At 44.5% G+C, this 20,564-nt stretch overlaps 1 protein-coding gene across 1 annotated transcript in view; it reads right to left on the reverse strand.

Moving 5' to 3' along the window:
- Positions 1-3,960: 3,960 nt before the first annotated feature.
- Positions 3,961-20,564, reverse strand: part of OTOP1 (otopetrin 1) — a gene marked incomplete at its 3' end in the record, with an annotated part of 35,436 nt that continues 18,832 nt past the window's right edge. Inside the window, exons 4-6 of the mRNA XM_084627643.1 lie at positions 19,949-20,079; positions 10,489-11,429; positions 3,961-4,131 (exon numbers count right to left, since the gene is read on the reverse strand). Of these exons, the coding sequence (XP_084483769.1) occupies positions 3,961-4,131; positions 10,489-11,429; positions 19,949-20,079 (1,243 nt within the window). The remainder of the gene's footprint in view (positions 4,132-10,488; positions 11,430-19,948; positions 20,080-20,564) is intronic.

A 20,564-nucleotide genomic window follows, 5' to 3' on the forward strand; every position in this document is an offset into this window, starting at 1 on the left:
CACAAAGAAAATTGTGATGATGCTGAGCATCACTACATGTAACTTTTAGGCATCTAGAAATCACTTGATTTACAATGCCTGTGTTTGGTGCCTAGCTCCCTATGCAATGAACAGGAAGTGAGAGGCACTTCTGAATGGGACTTACAAAACCAGCATGCAAGGCAGCTCCTTACCCACATTAGCCCGTGGGAGATGCCAAACCAAAGGGTGTGTGCTAAGTCATTGGAGTAGAGGGACTGGATCTTGAGTTTCTCACCTCTGGAATGTGCTAGCTACAGAGTCAATCTTGTGCTTACTCTTGCTTTCTGGCCCAATTATTATTTATTCACAGTGGAATAGTTTCAACAGGAGAGACACCCGCCCCGCCATATCTGAATATCCCATGGCACTCACCTGAAAGGTGGCAGATTCCCTGTTCAAATCCTTTCTCCCCCTCAGGGACTGGAACTGGGGTCTCCCACAATTGCAGGTGAGTACCCTACCTACTGAGCTAAAAGTTACGAGGCAGGGACACAAGGCCCCAGAGGATCCTGGTGCAAGAATAGGCTAGGATACCTTTCCCAAGTCTGAAATTTTCCTTTCCCCCAACATCACATCCCTCAGCCTACCCCACTGCCTCATAGAATATCAGGGTTGGAAGGGAATTCAGGAGGTCATCTAGTTCAACCCCCTGCTCAAAGGAGGGCCCATCTCCAATTTTTGCCCCAGATCTGTAAATGGCCCCCTCAAGGATTGAACTCACAACCCTTGGTTTAGCAGGCCAATACTCAAACCACTGAGCTATCCCTCCCCTCTCATAACATCCTCCATTCCTCCCACAGTCCCCCCCTGTATCCTCCACCCCCTCACTCGGCAGCCTTCCAATCACTCCCCACAATCCACCAACAACTCATCCCCAGCCCCTCACCCACTGCTTCCAGAACCTTCCTGGCCACATGTCAGCACACCCCCAGCCTAGCACTCTACTCCTCTCCCAAGCTAGGGCAGCTCCCCCAAGTCCTGGCTGCCCAGCGGCTCTGCTCTTTGCCGTTGGTCGCCCCGCACTCATGTGGTGCAGTTGAAATTTGAGTGATGAGTGACGTTGTGACTCAGCGCACAGGTTTGCAGCACCACTCTGGTTTGGCCTGTCTGCCCCGCTGTCATGACCTGTGCTCCAGATGAAGTGCCAGAGCACCATTTCCTCTGAATGGGCCCCCATATGATCCTCGTGGGCCCTGGTGCCATGGACAGCGGATCTAATAGGCATGGGGGAGGCTCTGCCTCCCCCGGTGCGGCCGTGGCTGCCAGACCCTCAGTTGTGGGGTTTGGCAGTGAAGTTTTTGTTTTATTATGCCCCCTGCAGGTACCAGGGCGGATGAGGAGACATATACCACCTCCTCAGCCACCCTGAAACCTGCATGGGGCATATCAAAAAGCATCTTCTACAGACGCTTTTCCCCTGCGCAGTGGGCGGGTTGGGTCCGGGGAGGGGAGGCACAGCACGGCTGTGGCCAGTCCTGGGCTCCTCCAGGCGGGGGAGACTCGGGGCTTTGGCCAGTCCAGCCAGGGCTCCTCCAGGCCAGGGAGACTTGGCTCAGGGCTTCAGCCAGCCCAGCCTGGGCTCTTCTGGGCAGGTGAGGGGGGGGCTCAGGGCTTTGGCCAGTCCAGGGCTCCTCCAGGCTGGGGTGGGGGCTCTCCAGGCAGAGGGGGGGGGCTTGTGGCTCTGGCCACGGGGGCAGGGCATGAAGGGGGTCTTGTGGCCATCAAGAGGGTGTGGGCAGAAGGGACGGCTCTGGGGGCTAGCCTCCCCGGAGTGGGGCTTCACCCGCCACCCATGCCTGGCATGACTGCACCACTTGCCCCATTGTAGCTTTGCCACTGGCTGGTGGCAGTGGCATGTAAGTTTGTCTATAGGGGCCAGTCTGGTAGGTGAGCTCTAAGCCTACATACCAGAGCAGGCCCCGCAGAGGAATGAGGCAGATGAATGTCTATCTTCCCCTGAGGGAATTGTTTTGGGCATCTGGACACATGGTGTAGGGCTTCAGTGCACATGCTCAGAGGTAGAAACATTAGCGCCTAGGCAACTTTAGGTGCTGAGCAAGTTTAAGCATCTACAGGATTTGGGGCAGCTAAGCGGAGGTTTTTGTGAATTACAGTGGGGGCTGATTCTGGGATTTAGGCACCTAAAGTAGCAGTTAGGTAAGACCTTTTGGGAATCCAGCCCATAAAGTGCAGTAGATAAGCTACATGGAACTCCACCTGTTCACCTAATATTTCACAGAATAAAACCAAAGTAATTGGGCTATGAGGTGCTCCTTAAATCTAATCACTTAAATTATTTACTGCACTATTCCTGCTTTGTCAGGACTTCAATTATTTGTATTGGTGTAAGATCACCATCTAGTGGTGTGCAGGCAACATTGTTTTTATCAGTTGAAGTTAAGCAGACAACTGTAATCCTTCCCTAGGTAGCTTTTTCCAATGGTTCATCACCATCAACGTTAAATGTTTGTGCCTAATTTCTAACTGAAATCTCTCTGGCTTCAAATTCCAGCCATAGGTTCTGATTATGCCTTTCTCTGCTAGATTAAAGGGTGCTTTAATGCTTGCTATTTTCTCCCTGTGACAGTACTTACACACTGTAATCAAGTTACCTTTTGATCTTCCTTTTCATAAAATAAACAGATTGATCTCCCTAAACCTCTCGCTGTAAGGAACTTTGTCCAGCCCTAAAAGCATAGATACCCCAACAGTTGGTGTGGTATAAAGGAACTTGAAAAACTAGTACGCTTAACAGTAAAAGGCAGGGTGGGAGTAAACAATATTTATCCCTGTTACCCCTTTCCTTGTGGATAGGTTATTTTAATGGTGTATTGCAAGTTCCTTGCTTCTTCCCCTGAAGCGTCTGGTACTGGTCACTGAGAAACCATTGGACCACTAACCTGGTTCAGTATAGCAGTTCCTATGTTCCTGACACCACATATTCATGGTTACAGCAGCTCATGAAAAATAACAATTGTACTTCTGTGTGATCTTCCACCCAAGGATCCTGCCAAGCTTCATGGGCATTATTAGCTAAGACTCACGGCCCCAGTGTGAGATAAATAGGTATTATTATCCTCATTTTACAAACTGGGGTACAGAGAAACTAAGAAATTTCTCCAAAGTCACATGGGAAGTTTGTAGCAGTGCTGGGACTAAAACACAGGTCACCTGGAGCTGAACATAAACTACAAGATTAGCTTTCCCCTCAAACAGTTTCAAAGATCTGGAAGCCAACCTGAACAATTAAAGAAATTAACTTTATTCATTAGTTATTTCATATAGTAAGTAAAAAACAATGGGAGTTCATGAATAAAATCATGTTTAACTCATAAGGAATTATATACAGTACCATATCTAAATTTATACAGTGTCTGTACTTTCTTACAGTGTACTCAGGAAGATAACATATTATTTTTCTCAGTCCGAAAATTAAATAGAATTTCCCCCTCTAAATAACAGATTATGTTTCCAGTTTATATTATAAAACATTTTGCTAAAAATTGAGGATGAGATTTTCAAAGGTGCCTAAATAATTTAGAAGCGTAGGTCTGATGGAAAGTCAATGGGATCTTTGCTCCTAATTTTTGAAAAATCCCATCCAGAGGCAACACGCAGAGGAGAACTGCATCAGTACAAATAATTCAGAGACTATATCTTGTTTCCACATGTTGAGCCTCAGATGATTTAGACAGCAAAAGATTTAGACACATTTTGGTTAACTTTACAATAATATCGAAGTGTCTGTCTAAAAAAAGTATAATAAAATATGTGGGGGAATGAATGATATTGAATATTAAGTTCTATTAACTATAGTCTTGTTTATTAAAATAGTTGTAGAACCTGTTAATATCAACCAGCTGCTGGTGTATTCACTCTGTCCCTTTTCATTTATTCAGTCATGCATTCAACTCATTGTTCACTGAGACTGTTTATAGATTATGTTTTGCAATAGACCTCAAAGAGTGAGGCAGCTGAATGCATACGATAGAAAATAGAAAAAGGCATTGCAAGGTTAACAACAATTATCCAAGGTTCAAAGCCAAAAACTATTTCTTCCAGTCCATTGTCATACTCTGGGCGGCAACCAAATGCTGGTGGAATCCAAAGCTGCATGGAAAGAAAACAACACTGGTATCAGTCATCATCATCTTCATCACGTGATGCTTGCCTATAGTGATTGTGGTATAACATACTCATTCCTTCGATACTGCAAATGAACCAATATCATTTGGTGTCAAAGATCACTGAGCCCAATTCTCTATTCACATGGATTTCAGCAGTTACTCCTAGTTTATTCCAGTGTAAGCAAGTGGAGAATCAGGCCCTCTGTCTTGCTTAAAGCTAACAGATGTGGCCTGAGTTCCTTTCCATATAGTACATTAAGAGGTGGCTTGTAATGCAAAACTGTGTACTTACAATATAATGTATATTGCTTAGTTCCATAGCAAGATTTCTGGAAAGAACGGTCAGTTTTTAGGGCCAGATTTTAAAGGTATTTAGGGGTTGTTCCATTCAACATTCACAGCCTAAGTGAATGAGACAAGTAAGTCCTATTTTCAGGAGTTATTTAGGCATATAGTAGACTAAGTCCTGCTGACTTTCAATGCAACTTGGGCTCCTGAGGGCCAGAATTTTAAATGTGTTTAGGTGTCTAAAATGCAGATAGATGCCTAGTGGGATTTTCCAAAGTACCCAGGCAGAGTTAGGTGCGTAGGGCCTTTTGAAAACCTCATTAAAAAAGACCTGTCTGCATCTTTAGACACCTAAATATCTTTAAAAATCTGGCCTCAGGCACCTATCTTCATCTTCAGATACCTAAATAACTTTAAAATGTTGCCCTTGGGCCTTGCAGTGCTGAGCAGAGCAATGCCTAAATACCTTTAAAACTGGGGCCTTAGTGACTTTTATAAAACAATTCCACAGCAAGTAAATGAACCCTTATCAAGGAATTCTTGTCTCAATGTGTGTACATAATTAATAGTTACTTTAAGGAGAGCTACATTTGTGCACTGAGTTGACAGATAAATAAACCCCTTAGGCCACGTTACACTGAAGTTTTAAAAAAAAAAAAAAAAAAAATTCCCACAGGTGGTATCACAGGGACAACTGAACCGGTCTTAGCACTAGCATGAGCCCTAGTGTAGACAAGGATCCCATGGAAGGGCCCACTTTTACCATCATATTAAACCTATAATTTGGGGCTAGTTATTTCACAGAATATGGTCCTATCTTGGAAGGTGATGAGTGCTTTCAGTTGAGGAAATACAGTATGTTGCAGAATCAGGCCCATAGTGTTTCTGGTTTGGGGAAGTTGCGTGGGTGGGAAGTTATGAACACCAGAGTTACAAACTGACCAGGAAACCACAGACAGCAACTGGTCAGGCAGCAACAGAGTTTTTTTCTTAAAGCAAATACAGTACAGTACTGTATTAAACATAAATTATTGAAAAAAGAGTTTAAAAGATTTGACAAGGTAAGGAAACTGTTCCTCTATTTGTTTCATACAAATTAAGACTGTTAAAAGCAGCATTTTTCTTCTGCATAGTAAAGTTTCAAAGCTGTATTAAGTTAATAAGTTGTAAACTTTTGAAAGAACAGCCACATTTTGTTCAGTTACGAACAACCTCCATTTCTGAGGTGTTCATACCTGAGGTTCTACTGAATGTACAGTACATTTTTACATAACTACGTACAAAGTTTAGCCTAAAAATGTTGTAATTGGGGAAGCAGCTGCTCATACACAAGCTAAAAAAAGGGACTTTAAGGGGTTTTGTATTGTCCATGTCCTCAAAGCAAATCTGTTTGGCAGAGCAGGTAGTAGCACTGGCTAGTCACCCATGTACAGTCTCACCTGAGACTCGGACAGCTAGCCCAGGCTGCTGCTAGCACCACTCAGACTACACTGCTATTTTTAGCACACTAGTTCAATCAAAAAGTTAATGCATGTACCCAAGCTGGAAATTACATCTCCAGCTACAGTGTAGATGTACCCTAAAAAGGAAACTGTGAAGTCATAATGATGTGGCTATGTTATCATTCTCAGAATGGAGAGGGGGCGGGCTGACTGACATGTAATGGCAGACAGCTAAAAAGTGACAATTTTTAAGTGCTTATATACAAATTCTAGAAGTCTAAATAATAATATGGGTAAACTAGAGTTCCTTATATTAAATGAGGATATGGAAATAATAGGCATCACAGAAACTTGGTGAAATGAGGATAATCAATGGGACACAGTAATACCAGGGTACAAAATATACTGGAAGGACAGAATAGGTCATGCTGGTGGGGGAATGGTACTATATGTAAAAGAAAGCATAGAATCGAATGAAGTAAAAATCTTAAATGAACCAAATTGTACCATAGAATCTCTATGGATAGTAATTCCATACCTGAATAATAAGAATACAGCGGTAGGGATATACTACCGACCTCTTGACCAGGATGGTGATAGTGATTGTGAAATGTTCAGGGAGATTAGAGAGGCTATAAAAATAAAAAAACTCAGTAATAATGAGGTATTTCAACTATCCCCTATTGATTGGGTACATGTAACCTCAGGACACAGAGATAAAGTTTCTTGACGCTTTAAGTGACTGCTTCTTGGAGCAGCTGGAACCCATAAGAGGAGAGGCAATTCTTGATTTAGTCCTAAGAGGAGCACAGGATCTGGTCCAAGAGGTGAATATAGCTGGACCACTTGATAATAGTGATCATAATATAATTAAATTTAGCATCCCTGGGGCTGGCAAAACACCACAGCAGCCCACCATGGTAGCATTTAATTTCAGAATGGGGTATTACACAAAAATGAGGAAGTTAATTAAACAGAACTTAAAAGGCACAGTGCCAAAAGTGAAATCCCTGCAAGCTGCATGGAAACTTTTAAAGACAGTATAATAGTCTCAACTGAAATGCATACCTCAAATTAAAAAACATAGTAAGAGAACCAAAAAAGTACCGCCATGGCTAAACAACAAAGTAGAAGAAGCAGTGAGAGGCAAAAAGGCATCCTTTTAAAAAATGGAAGTTAAATCCAAGTGAGGAAAATAGAAAGGAGCATAAGCTCAGGCAAATGAAGGTAAAGATATAATTAGGAAGGCCAAAAAAAATATTGAAGAACAGCTAGCCAAAGATTCAAAAAGTAATAGCAAAAAAAATTTTAAGTACATAAGAAGCAGGAAGCCTGCTAAACAACCAGTGGGGCCACTGGACAATCAAGATGCTAAAGGAGCACTCAAGGACTATAAGGACATTGAGGAGACACTAAATGAATTAATCGGGCTTCACAGCTCAGGATGTGAGGGAGATTCCCAAATCTGAGCCATTCCTTTTAAGTGACAAATCTGAGGAACTGTCCCAGATTGAGGTGTCATTAGAGGAGGTTTTGGAACAAATTGATAAATTAAACAGTAATATGTCACCAGGGCCACATAGTGTTCACCCAAGAGTTCTAAAGGAACTCAAATGTGAAATTGCAGAACTACTAACTGTGGCTTGTAACCTGTCATTTAAATCCGCTTCTGTACCAAATGACTGAAAGATAGCGAATGTGACGCCAATTTTTAAAAAGTGCCCCAGAAATTATCCTGGCAATTACAGGCCAGTAAACTTGATTTCAGAACCAGGCAAACTGGTTGAAACTATAGTAAAGAACAGAATTGTCAGACACATAGATTAACATAATTTGTTGGGGAAGAGTCAACATGGTTTTTGTAAAAGGAAATCATGCCTCACCAATCCAATAGAATTCTTTGAGGGGGTCAACAAGCATGTGGACAAGGAGGATCCAGTGGATATAGTGTACTTAGATTTTCAGAAAGCCTTTGACAAGGCCCCTCACCAAAGGCTCTTAAGCAAAGTAAGCTGTCATGGGATAAGAGCTAAGCTCCTCTCATGGATCAGTAACTGGTTAAAAGGTAGGAAACAAAGGGTAGCAATAAATGGTCAGCTTTCAGAATGGAGAGAGGTAAATAGTGGTGTCCCTCAGGGGTCTGTACTGGGACCAGTCCTATTCAACATATTCATAAATGATCTGGAAAAAGGGGTAAACAGTGAGGTGGCAAAATTTGCAGATGATACAAAACTACTCAAGATAGTTAAGTCCAAAAGAGACTGCGAAGAGCTGCAAACGGATCTGTGATGGGGCATCTGCCCCACACTGGCTCATAAGGGGTTAATAGAGCCCTAGGGTGGCTGTGCAGGAGACAGACAATTAGAGAGGGGCTGCGAGGAGCAGCCAATCAGGGCTGGGCTGACCCATATAAGAAGGGCTGCAAAGCAGCTTCAGGTTTCAGAATAGCAGCCGTGTTAGTCTGTATTCGCAAAAAGAAAAGGAGTCTCTAAGGTGCCACAAGTACTCCTTTTCTTAGAGCAGCTTCAGTTGCTCCCTGGAGACCAAGGAGGAAGAACTAGATGCCTTGAAGGAGGAAGAATGCTAGCATTTTAGACAGAGCAGTGCTGGGCAGGATCAGGGGAGTGAGAGTGAACTCCTGGCTGACTGCCAAGACTGGCATGCTGAAGCCCTGAGATAAGGGCAGAGATGGGGCTGCGGGGAAGTGGCCCAGGGAAGTAGACTGAGACTGGAGGAGACGCAGCATGTGGCTGTCATCTACAGAGTCCCTGGGTCCTCCCCTCACTCCCCCCTCACCACTGAGGAAATGGCTGGACTGAGATAGTGTCCCCGCAGAAGGCAGGATCAGTGTGGCACAGCCAGAGGGCTGTGTCCTGAAGGGGACATTGCAGTCCTTGGAGGGAAATGGGTCTTGGAGCAGAAGTGATGGCGGTGAGACGCTATCAGAAGAGGGCACACTCTTAGCAGAGCTGATCCCTGGGGCATCCAGCAGGGGGTGCTGCAGTGGCAATTCCCACCCCATCACAGAATCTCACAAAACTGAGTAACTGGGCAACAAAATTCAAAGTATAAATGCAAAGTAATGCACATTGGAAAACATAATCCCAACTATACATACAAAATTATGGGATCTAAATTAGCTGTTACCACTCAAGAAAGAGATCTTGGAGTCACTGTGGATAGTTCTCTGAAAACATCCACTCAATGTACAGCTAACAGAATGTTGGAAATCATTAAGAAAGGGATAGATAATAAGACAGAAAATATCATATTGCCCCTATATAAATCCAAGGTCAGCCCACATCTTGAATACTAAGTGCTGATGTGGTCTCTCCATCTCAAAAAGGATATATTGGAATTGGGAAAAGTTCAGAAAAGGGCAACAAAAATGATTAGGAACAGCTAATCATGGAACCACTTCCATATGAGGCGAGATTAATAAGATTGGGACTTTTCAGCTTGGAAAAGAGACGAGTAAGGGAAGATATGATAGAGGTCTATAAAATCATGACTGGAATGGAGAAAGTAAATAAGGAAGTGTATTTACTCCTCCTCATAACACAAGAACTAGGGGTCACCAAATGAAATTCATAGGTAGGAGGTTTAAAACAAAAGGAAGTATTTCAACACACAACACATAGTCAACCTGTGGAATTCTTTGCCAGAGGATGTTGTGAAGGCCAAGACCATAACAGAGTTCAAAAAAGAACTAGATAAATTTATGAAGGATAGGTCCGCCAATGGCTATTAGCCAGGATGGGCAGGGATAGTGTCCCTAGCCTCTGTTTGCCAGAACCTGGCAATGGGTGACAGTGGATGGATCACTTGATGATTTCCTGTTCTGTTCATTCCCTCTGTGGTACCTGACATTGGCCACTGTCAGAAGACAGGATACTGGGCTGGATGGACCTTTGGTCTGACCCAGTATGGCCGTTCTTATGTTATGTTCTTATCATAGAATCCTAGAATATCAGGGTTGGAAGGGACCTCAGGAGGTCATCTAGTCCAACTCCCTGCTCAAAGCAGGACCAATCCCCAATTTTTGCCCCAGATCCCTACATGGCCCCCTCAAGGATGGAAGTCACAACCCTGGGTTTAGCAGGCCAATGCTCAAACCACTGAGCATAGTGGTTGACTGACAACCAGTAAATTGACTGACAACTTTTGAGTGGCCAATATGAAATGGATTGGGAGTCTACTGGACCACTCTCGCCACTATAATAGTCACTAATTACATCCTGTCTTGTTAGCAGTCACAACAGAAAGACCAAGGATGGAGACTGAATTACTCTTTTCTCCTCTGTAAGTAGTCCTCCAGATCATTTTGGGGGCACATTGAGAGGGCAGAGTTTCAGGGATCACTGCCTGTGTCATTCCTGTACTGTGGATAAACAGACTTTAGTCTCCAAGGTTAAATACCTTCTCCCATGCCTATTCCACTTCTAAATAGACATTATTCTACAATGGTGCAGTCAATCCACCTCCTTTCACAAGCACTAAAATTCACTTATTATAAAGAGTAAAACTGAGTAACATTAATATTCTTCGTCTTGGTGGTTTTAGAGAGCTTTTTGGTATTAATTTTGTGAATTACATTCAAAATACCTTACCGAAAGATTACACAGGAATAAAAATGCTGCAATGTTCTTCAGGATTCTCCTCTTATTGTTAACTGAGTTTCGACTGTACGGTGAGAAATCTGAGGTTGAGTGTCTGACTGGACTGCTAGCTTGACTCCTGACTTCATCAAAACCATCACCACCACTTCTTTCTCTCATGTAGATATTCTCATTGAACATGTATGGAAACTTTCCATTGTCCATATCAGCTGCTCCATTGTAAATTTCTTTGTATGATGGGGTAAATGACAGAGTGCTCTGACTGGATACAGTTACTATTCGAAGAGTTTTAATGTCATCATTCACCTTTTCCTGTTCACGATGTATGGACTCAATGATAAAGAGGTTCTGAATATATTTCTCAATAATAACCAGGATGGAATAAGGCAGATTGTACCATGTGTATTTTGGATGGGCCTGGGCACAGATAGTCGCTAGGATAGAACCCCAAGAGAGGAGCCAGGAACCTGAAGCTGTGCCAATTAATAGGTCTGCATCAAGTTTCCTGGCAGGATTTTTTGAATTATCCATTGATCTTTCTTCTAGTCTGTAAATTAGAAGGGCGACAATTCCAGCTGCACACATAAGAGTCAGTACGGAGATAGCATATAAGTAAAACATAGTAAGTGCTAACTCACTCTTGATTTTCGAACGTCCTATCTGAATTAAGTACACGACAACGATCGCTATTGTGCTAATCAGCACAATCAGTCCAAAAATCGTGCCCACTGTTATGCCATGAAACTTGAACGGTATTTTGTATTGGTGGTGGTGTTCTACTTTGCGTCCAATATTCTTCCACAGGACATAGAGCATTGTGGATGCTAAAATATGATACTCTATGTTGAAGGGATATAGGTAATACATTCCTTGAGAAAATATCGAACAGAGAGTTGTTGTACAATTACATTGGGGTGCATGGTCATCTAAATCTAAAAAAGGAGAAAGAGATTAGATTTTGTTGTGCAATAAACGTTTTTTCTTTTAAATGAGACAACACCATAACAAGGAGAATGATGATTTCAGTCAGACAGCTCATGTCGTACATTTAGTCACCTGAAAAAAAAAATTAGCTGGGTGTTGGACACTAAAATCACTAGTCTAAGAGTAACTTTTGCACCTCCTCCAAAACTTGAACGACCGCCTTATTACAATTTCTAGGCAAAATCCTCATCAAAAGTGAATGTTAAAATTTCACACACATCTCTTAAAGTTCAGCACGGTTTTGATGAGAACAATGTATTTAAAATATTTAAGATTCCAAACCAGTAGGGGCTTGATTCTGCTGCCATTCTACAGATGAAACTCCTACAGTAGCTAATAGGAGTTTCATATCCGGAACAGATGCAGAATTCAGTCCTAACTGTGTAGGGCCTAGTTCCCCTTTCAGTTATACACCACTGTAACTCCACTGACTTTATTCCTGATTTACACCTGTATAAGTGACAGGATAATTGGTCCTTATATACTTACACTTAAATATTACCAATATTTTAATTTAAAATAAAATATTTAAAAATCAATTCCCTTCCTATTTATCTACCAAACTGTGAATTATGGCTTCTACCAGCTGTTGTTGGGAAAACACAGGCTCAGTCTTGTCAGGCTAGTAAAGGAGAAACTAATTATCACTTTTATTTTGCATTGAATTTATCTGTAATATGTAAATTTATATATATGGGACACATTTTCAAACAGGTCACAACTATAGTGTACTTCGACTTTCTGCAAGCCTTTAACAAGGTCCCTCACCAAAGACTGTTAAACAAACAAACCAGCCACGGGATAAGAGTGAAAAGTCCCCTCATGGATCAGTAAATGGTTAAAAGATAGGAAACAAAGGTTAGGAATAAATGGACAGTTTTCACAATGGGGAGAGGTAAATAGCTGCATCCCTGCAAGGATCCATACTGGCACCTGTGCTGTTCAACAAAAGAACATAAGAATAGTCCTACTGGGTCAGACCGTTGGTCCATCTTGCCCAGTATGTCCTCTTCTGACAGTGGCCAGTGCCAGGTGCTTCAAAGGGGAGTGAACAAAACAGGCCACTTTATCCAGTGATCCACTTCCTGGTCACCCAGTCCCAGCTTCTAGAAGTCAGGTGTTTCAGGACACCAAGTCCACATACACTATATCCATTGGATCACCCTTGTTCACATGTTTGTTGACCCCCCTCAAAGAAGTCTAACAGATTGGTGAAACATGATTTTCATTTACAAAACCGTGTTGACTCTTTCCCAGCATATCGTGTTCATATATGTATCTGATAATTCTGTTCTTTACTATAGTTTCAATCAATTTGCCTAGTACTGACATTAGGCTTACCAGCCTGTAATTGCCAGGATCACCTCAGTAGCCTTTTAAAAAAATCAGCTACACATTAGCTACCCATCAGTCATCTGGTACAGTGGGTGGTATAAGTGGTAGGTTACATCCCAGTTAGTAGCTCTACAATTTCATATTTGAGTTCCTACAGAACTCTTGGGTGAATACCATCTGGTCCCAGTGACTTACTGCTCTTTAATTTATCAATTTGTTCTAATACCTCCTTTACTGACACACCAATCTGGGACAGTTCCTTAGATTTGTCACCTAAAAATAGTGGCTCAGGTATAGTAATTTCCTTCATATACTCTGCAGTGAAGACCAATGCAAATAATTCATTTTGTTTTTCTGCAATGGCCTTGTCTTCCCTGAGTGCTCCTTTAGCACCTCGATTATCCAGTGGCCCTACTAATTGTTTGGCAGGCTTCCTGCTTCTGATGTACTTAAAAAAACATTTGCTGTTAGTTTTTGTGTCTTTCGCTAGTTGCTCTTCAAAGTCTTTTTTAGCCTACTTAATTATACTTTTCAATAAATCGGGCTTCCCAGAATTTATGCTTCGCTTTTCCTCAGTTCAATTTGACTTCCAATTTTTAAAATAAGTCTTTCTGTTTCTAACCACATCTTTTATACTGTTGTTTAGACGTGGTGGCATTTTTTGGTCCTCTTACTTGTTTTGTTTGTTTTTGGGGAGGGGGCCTCTTTTTAGTTTGAGCCTTTATTGTGGGTTTTTTTAAAACTTCCATGCAGCTTGCAGGCATTTCACTCTTGTGACTATTCTTTTTAATTTCATCTAACTAGCCTCCTCATTTTTGTGTAGTTCCCCTTTTTGAAGTTAAATGCTACTGTAGTGGGGGGTTTTGGTATTTCCCCCCTACAGGGATGTTAAATTTAACATTCATAAATGACCTGGAAAAGGGGGTGAATAGTGAGGTGGCAAAATTTGCAGATGATACAAAATTATTCAATACAATTAAGTCCATAGATGACTGTGAAGAGTTACAAAAGGATCTCCTAAACTGGGTAACGGTGACAAAATGGCAGATGAAATTTAGTGCTGATAATTGAAAAAAATGCACATTGGAAAAAATAATCCCAATTATACATACAAAATGATGGGGTCTAAATTAGCTGTTACCACTCAAGAAAGAGATCTTGGAGTTATTGTGGATAGTTCTCTGAAAACATCCATTCAATGTGCAGCAGCAGTCAAACTAGCAGAATGTTAGGAACATAGATGATAATAGGGATAGATAATAAAAATAGGGATAGATAATAAAAATATCTAAAAAGAAAATATCATAATGCCACTATATAAATCCATGGTATTCCCACATCTGGAATACTGCGTGAAGTTCTGGTTGCACCATTTCAAAAAAGATATATTAGAATTGGAAAGGTGTAGAGAAGGGCAACAAAAATGATTAGCGGTATGGAACAGCTTCCATACATGGAGAGATTAAAAAGAGTGGGACCGTTCATCTTAGAAAAGAGACGGCTAAGGGAGGGTATGATACAGATCTATAAAATCATGAATGATGTGGAGAAATTAAATAGGGAGGTGTTATTTACCCCTTCACATAACACAAGAACTAGGAGTCACCCAATGAAATTAATAGGCAGGAGGTTTAAAACAAACCTAAAGAAGTAATTCTTCACGCAACACACAGTCAACCTGTGGAATTCATTTTCAGGAGATGTTGTGAAGGCCAAAAGTATAACTGGGTTCAAAAAAGAATCAAATAAGTTCATGGAGGATAGGTCCATCAATGGCTATTAGCTAAAATGGTCAGAGATGCAACCCCCATGCTCCCTAAACCTCAACCTGCCAGAAGCTGGTACTGGAGGAGAGGAATCGTTCAAATTGCCTTGTTCTGTTCATTCCCTTTCTCTGAAGCAACTGGCATTGGCCACTGTCAGAAGGCAGGATACTGGGCTAGAGGGACCATTGGTCTGACAGAGTATGGCTTTTATGTGTTAATTTGGTTCTAAAATTTCACCCACAAATATTTGTGCCTGTGGGTTTTTTGTTTTTAGTGCAAACTACACAGAGGTGCAAACAAATAGAATTCTCAAATCATTACTTGGTGTGGAACACATGTTAATTCAGAGATTGACTCATGGATCACCTGCTCCAGTCATCCACAATTGCATGGACTATCTTTTACCATTTGCAATTGCATCTCCTCTGTGGCAACCACAGCCATTTATTACATAGAAGAGTAATACAGTAAAACCTCAGAGTTATGGACACCTTGGGAAGAATGGAGGTTGTCCATAACGCTGAAATGTGCGTAACTCCGAACACGACTTTATGGACTTCAGCCGCTGGGGGAGGCGGGTTGGGGCTGCAGTCGCGGGGGTGGGACAGAGCTCTGGGTAGGGGGCGGTCAGAGCTTCTGACCCTCGGGAGCACTAGGGCTCAGGCCCTTAGATCTGGAGCGTACGCTGGGGCTCAGGGCTTCAGCCCTGTGGCTCTGCTTCCAGTTTCAGCCTCGTGGGCGGCGGGGCACCAGGGCTCAGAGCTTCAGCCCCATGGCTCCGCTCCTGGCTTCTGCCAGTGGGGGCGGGGCTCAGGGCTCCCCATGGCTCCACTCCCAGTTTCAGTGGGGTAGAGGGGACACACCAGAGCTCGGGGCTTTAGCTATGGGGGGAGCGCTGGGGCTGAAATCAGTGCTTCCCTTGTAGCTAAAGCCCCGAGCCCCGGAACCACCCATGGGGCTGAAGCCAGGAAAGAAGTCACCACTCTGAAGCCTCAGGCTGAAACCAGGAGAGGAGCCATGGGGCTGAAGCCCCAAGTCCCAGTGCTCCCCCCAGATCTCAAGCCCTGAGCCCTGGTCCTCCCAAGGGTCAGAAGCCATGACTCCCACCCTGCCCAGAGCCCTGACACCCCCCACCTGTGGCTGCAGCCTTAACCCCCACTCCCCAGCTGAAGCCCTGAGCCCCAGGGCTAAAGTCCCGAGGCAGTAAAGTATTTCCTTTTTTTGTGTCTCTGCGTGTCTCCACTGCTGCCTGATTACTTCCGGTTCCAGAGGGTGTCCAGTTGACTGGTAAGTCCAGAACTCTGGTGCTCATATCTTTGAGGTTCTGAATGTTTTGAATGGATTTTAGCTGTCTCTAAATGCAATTTAACAGATGGAAACTAGGAAGGAAGCCAATAACCTGCTTTCTGCTGGCCACTGGCATGTATTCCACAGACCACCAGTGCTCTATGCAGTACAACTGGAGAAAATCTCTGAACTACATATCTAAATACTGGATCTGCAGCAGCAATCAGGTAATGTGGCATCTGGATTCTATTTGTACCTATATGAGATAGAACTTGTAAATTGCAGGTATAAAACTGTGGATCCAATTTCAGAGGTAGTTTTTGAAAATGTGGACTATATTATTAATAGGGTGACAAGGTGTCCGGTTTTTGGAACACCCAGTCGAAAAGGGACCCTGGCTGCCCAGCCAGCACCAGCTGCTGGGGGGGGGGGGTGGTGCCTGCGGGCGAGAGCAGCGCACAGAGCCACCTGCTTGCCTATCCCTAGGAGTTGGACCTGCTTCTGGGGTGTAGAGCGGCCTGTGGTGCCAGGACAGGCAGGAAGCCAGCCTGAGTACCTGCACTGAGCTGCTGACCGGAAGCTGCCGCAGGTAAGCCTGTGCCCCAGCCCCATGCCCCAATCCCCTGCCCCAGCCCTGACCCCCCCCCAACCAGGAACCCCCTCCTGTACTCCAAACCCTCATCACAGGCCCCAGCCCAGAGCCCTGACCCCTCCTGCACCCTAACCCCCAGCCCTGAGCCCCCTGCAACCTGGAGCCCCCTCCTGCACTTCAAACCCCTCATCTCCAGCCCTACCCCAGAGCCTTTACCCCCAGCCAGAGCCCTCAGCCCCTCCCGCAACCCAACTCCCTTCCCCAGCCCAGAATCCCCTCCCGCACCTTGAACCCCTCATTTCTGGCCCCACCCCAGAGCCTGCACCCCCATTTAGATTCCTCATCTCCTCCTGCACCCCAACCCCCTGCCCCAGCCCAGTGAAAGTGAGTGAGGGTGGGGGAGAGCAAGCCACCAAGAGAGGGGGAATGTAATGAGTTGGGGTGGGGCCTAGGGCGAAGGGACAAGGAAGGGGGCATGGCTTCAGGGAAGGGGCGGGGCAAGGGTGTTTGGTTTTGTGCCAATAGAAAGTTGGCAATCCTAATTATTAAGTATATTTTTTACCAGTTTTGGAATTTACCTTGAACTCTACTGGGAGCAATGGAAAATTGCAAACTAACTATTTTCAGCTAATCCTCAACAGAGGGAGGCAAAAATGTGGTTGGTTTGGGTTTTGGTTTTGAAAAACCAAAATCAGGGGTTGTCAAGATCCAGGTGCTACTGGATTCGCTAGGAAAAAATATTTACACCAAAGCTGCAAGCATATTCCCTCCTTGCATATATCTGGCTCTCCTCCCCGTCACCTGCAGCGAGGATTAGTATGATTCCAAAAATCCTACAGAACAATTTTGGGAGCAGAAGAGAAGTACCCTCACTTGCAGAGTGCATTTATCTCCCATTTAAACTGCTGACTACCCTCAACTTCCCTTGATTTCATTGGGAGTTGAAAGCGCTCAGCACCTCAGAGGATCATGTTCATAGTTTGTCAAAGTCTGTGACATATTATCAGTGGAGAAAATTGTCCAGTATGAGAAGAGACTCTTATAATACAGAAGGCAAACAGCACTGACATACAGAATCTTGACTTCGGTAGCGCTAATTGGAGGGGGCTGGGGAAGGGGCGAAGGAGAGCAAATGCTGCTCCACCCCATCCCGAAGGGTTTTGCACTTGCTTAAAGTTCCATAGGCTGCAGAGCAGGGAAGCAGGTGCACAGCCTGAGCACGTTGAAGCAGTGGTTCAATACTAAATAAGTACAGCTGCTGCCAGAGTGGTCTGGAACATCGCTTTGGCTGTGCAGTCGCAATGCCACTGAAATTTGACCTCCCCTCCCCGCCAACCCCTAGCCTGGTGCACCGGAAGTCTGTTCCTGTACAGTGGAGTGCAGGGAAGTCTGCCGAGAATTCAACTCCTGGTGCCACTGGCTCATATACTGTGTTAGTAAGAGAGAGGAGAGACTCCCCAGTCAAGGAAGACCCTGCAGGAAGAGGACCAGAACAGGGTCCTGGGTGGGGGTGGAACAGGGTCTGGAATTTGCTTCCCTTCCTTAAGAAATATCTGCTTGGTGCCACCGGAGCAGTTCCATTGAATTCAGTGGGACTCCTCACCTGACAGGCTTTGCAGGATTGGGCCCATGTCATGAATGATGCTTACCACTAGTAATATGGCAACAATTAAAATCTCTTTTAACTACATGCTTTGTTCAATTACCCTCTGTGCTTTCTTACTGGATAGGTGCTTTGAGGATTTTATACATCAAAATAAATGTTAACAACATGCCTTTTTTAGAGTCTGTGGACATTATTGTTACTCTGGTCCTGATTCACTAAGGTGCTGAGAACCGTCAGTTCCCACTGAAGTAAATGGGAGTTGCAGGTGATCAGGACCATTATTCTTATGTATGGACCATTGCAGGTGATCAGGACCTTATTATGTATGGTATGATACTTACTGTTGACCTGGTGGGATACCATATGTAAGGGGACTGTTGCCCCCTTACTAACAGTCAGTGGGAGTGTTTTGGTTGGCTAGCTCCCAGTACTAAAAGGGGAAGGGTCGCTGGGAAATCAGGACCCTGAGACTGACAGTCCCCAGGAACAATAGGGAGAGGCCAATGCTCCAGGTCAGCCTGAATGACAGGGCAGGCAGACTAATCACAGAGTCAGGAGGCCAGGGAGATCCCGTCCTCCGTGTGAGCTGGATTTGCCTGGGTCAGACAGAGTGGGGCTGAGCTAAGGAGAAAGCAAGGGCCCAAGCTGAGCTGCGGAGCAAAGCTGTGCCAGATCCAGAGAGAGCAGACCCTGTCCTGGGAGCAGAGCTGCAGCCGCAAAGCCAGAGGCACACCCCAGAGAGAGCAGACTTGCCCTGGGAGCAGAGCTGCAGCAACCAGAGCCAGAGGGGCCAGAAAACCAGCCCAGGAAGCAGGTCAGTGCTGGGAGCAGAGTCACGGAAGCAGCCTGCAGAGCAGACCTGTCCTGGGAGCAGAGCTGCAGCAACCAGAGCCAGAGGGGCCAGAAAACCAGCCCAGGAAGCAGGTCAGTGCTGGGAGCAGAGTCACGGAAGCAGCCTGCAGAGCAGACCTGTCCTGGGTGCAGGGCTGGAGCAACCAGAGCCAGAGGGGCCAAAGAAGCAGCCCAGGGAGCTGGAGGCAGAGCAGCAGCAGCAGTGCAGAGACAGAGTGGTGGAGCTGGGGCTGGAGCAGTCCGGAGCTGGGTGCGGTGAGCAGCTGAAGAGAGCGAGGGGGACCCTGGGCAGCGGGCCCAGCACAGGGAGACGCCTCAGCCAAGGGGCTCTGCAGGCCAGGCTTGGATCATAACCCCAACAGGGCGGGAGTGACACTGGGAAGAAGGGTCCTACCACTTAGAGCTTGAGAGCGTGTGGCCACCACCAGAGCAAGTGTCCGACCCACAGCATCCCTGCAGCACAGCCCGGGCCTGGGAAGAAGGCCTGGGTCTTACAAGGAACAGACTGAACTGCCCTGACATTCCAGAGACACTGTTTGTGATGTTCCCTGCCACAGAGCGGGGTGATGTGTTTCCTTTAGCCTTTCCCATTTTCCCTTATTCTTTTTAAAATTAATTGTTGATTAAATAACTTGCATTTGCTTTAACTTGTATGTAATGGTCAGTGGGTCAGAGAAGTGCCCATTGCAGAGAAAGTACCCCGGAGTGGGGACACCCTAGCCCCTGTCCTAGGTGACCACAGCAGGGTTGGGGGTCGAGCCCCCCAGGAATCCTGGGCCCAGCTTTGTTGGGGTTACAAGGACTCTGCCAGACAGGAGAGTGGAAGGGGAGTCTTCAAGGGCAGGGAGGCCACTGGGTAAAGGAAATGGGAACAAAGACTCAGATCCTTTCGTTAGTCCACTTCACCGGGGTAGTACAGAAGCCAGGAAAATTCCCCACAAGAGCGGGACTATTCCCCCGCTTACACATATTTAGAATGTTCATGCATTGTAGCAGAACTTCCAAAAATGTACCAACCCTTTAGCTTACCTATTGTTATGTTTCCAAAACCAAGTGTGATTAGTCTTTCCTTGTGTTCATTGAGTAGGTGTTTTGATTCTGTTAACACTCCATTTGTCCACAGGAGTAAATTTGTAAACACGGAATGGATCACCCCAAACCTAGAAAATAGATTAGTTATCGATACAATCTGTACAAAGGATTTCACCCCATCTATCTTAAATGGAATACATCACTTTTTCCTGGGTACAACAATTGACACTAGTTTACTCCTCAATAGCCATAAAACAAATGCTAAATAGTCTTCTTACGGCATGCTTCATGGTGAAACAGGTTAGAAAGGTGAGTCTTTCAGGATGTTATAAAAAGGCAGTGGTTTAATCTATTAAATTGCATTGTAAGTAGGATGCTGCTCTTATTTGCTACAATCCCTTGTACAATGGAATTGTTTATATGATGGCATTATGGAATAGCATACGTCATTCTTTGGAAATAGTCGTATATTATATGGCAACTTTCTGGATGGGTTTTTATGAATGTTCACATTTATGACAATGATTTACTAATCTAAACAGGAATTGATTAGTGTTAATAGGCTCTACTGCTCCCACTCCTGCACAGGTACCTCAAAGCATTCTGCACTCCT

This window comes from Lepidochelys olivacea (genome assembly GCF_965140295.1).
Source record: "Lepidochelys olivacea isolate rLepOli2 genome assembly, chromosome: 4".
Classification (NCBI taxonomy): domain Eukaryota; kingdom Metazoa; phylum Chordata; order Testudines; family Cheloniidae; genus Lepidochelys; species Lepidochelys olivacea.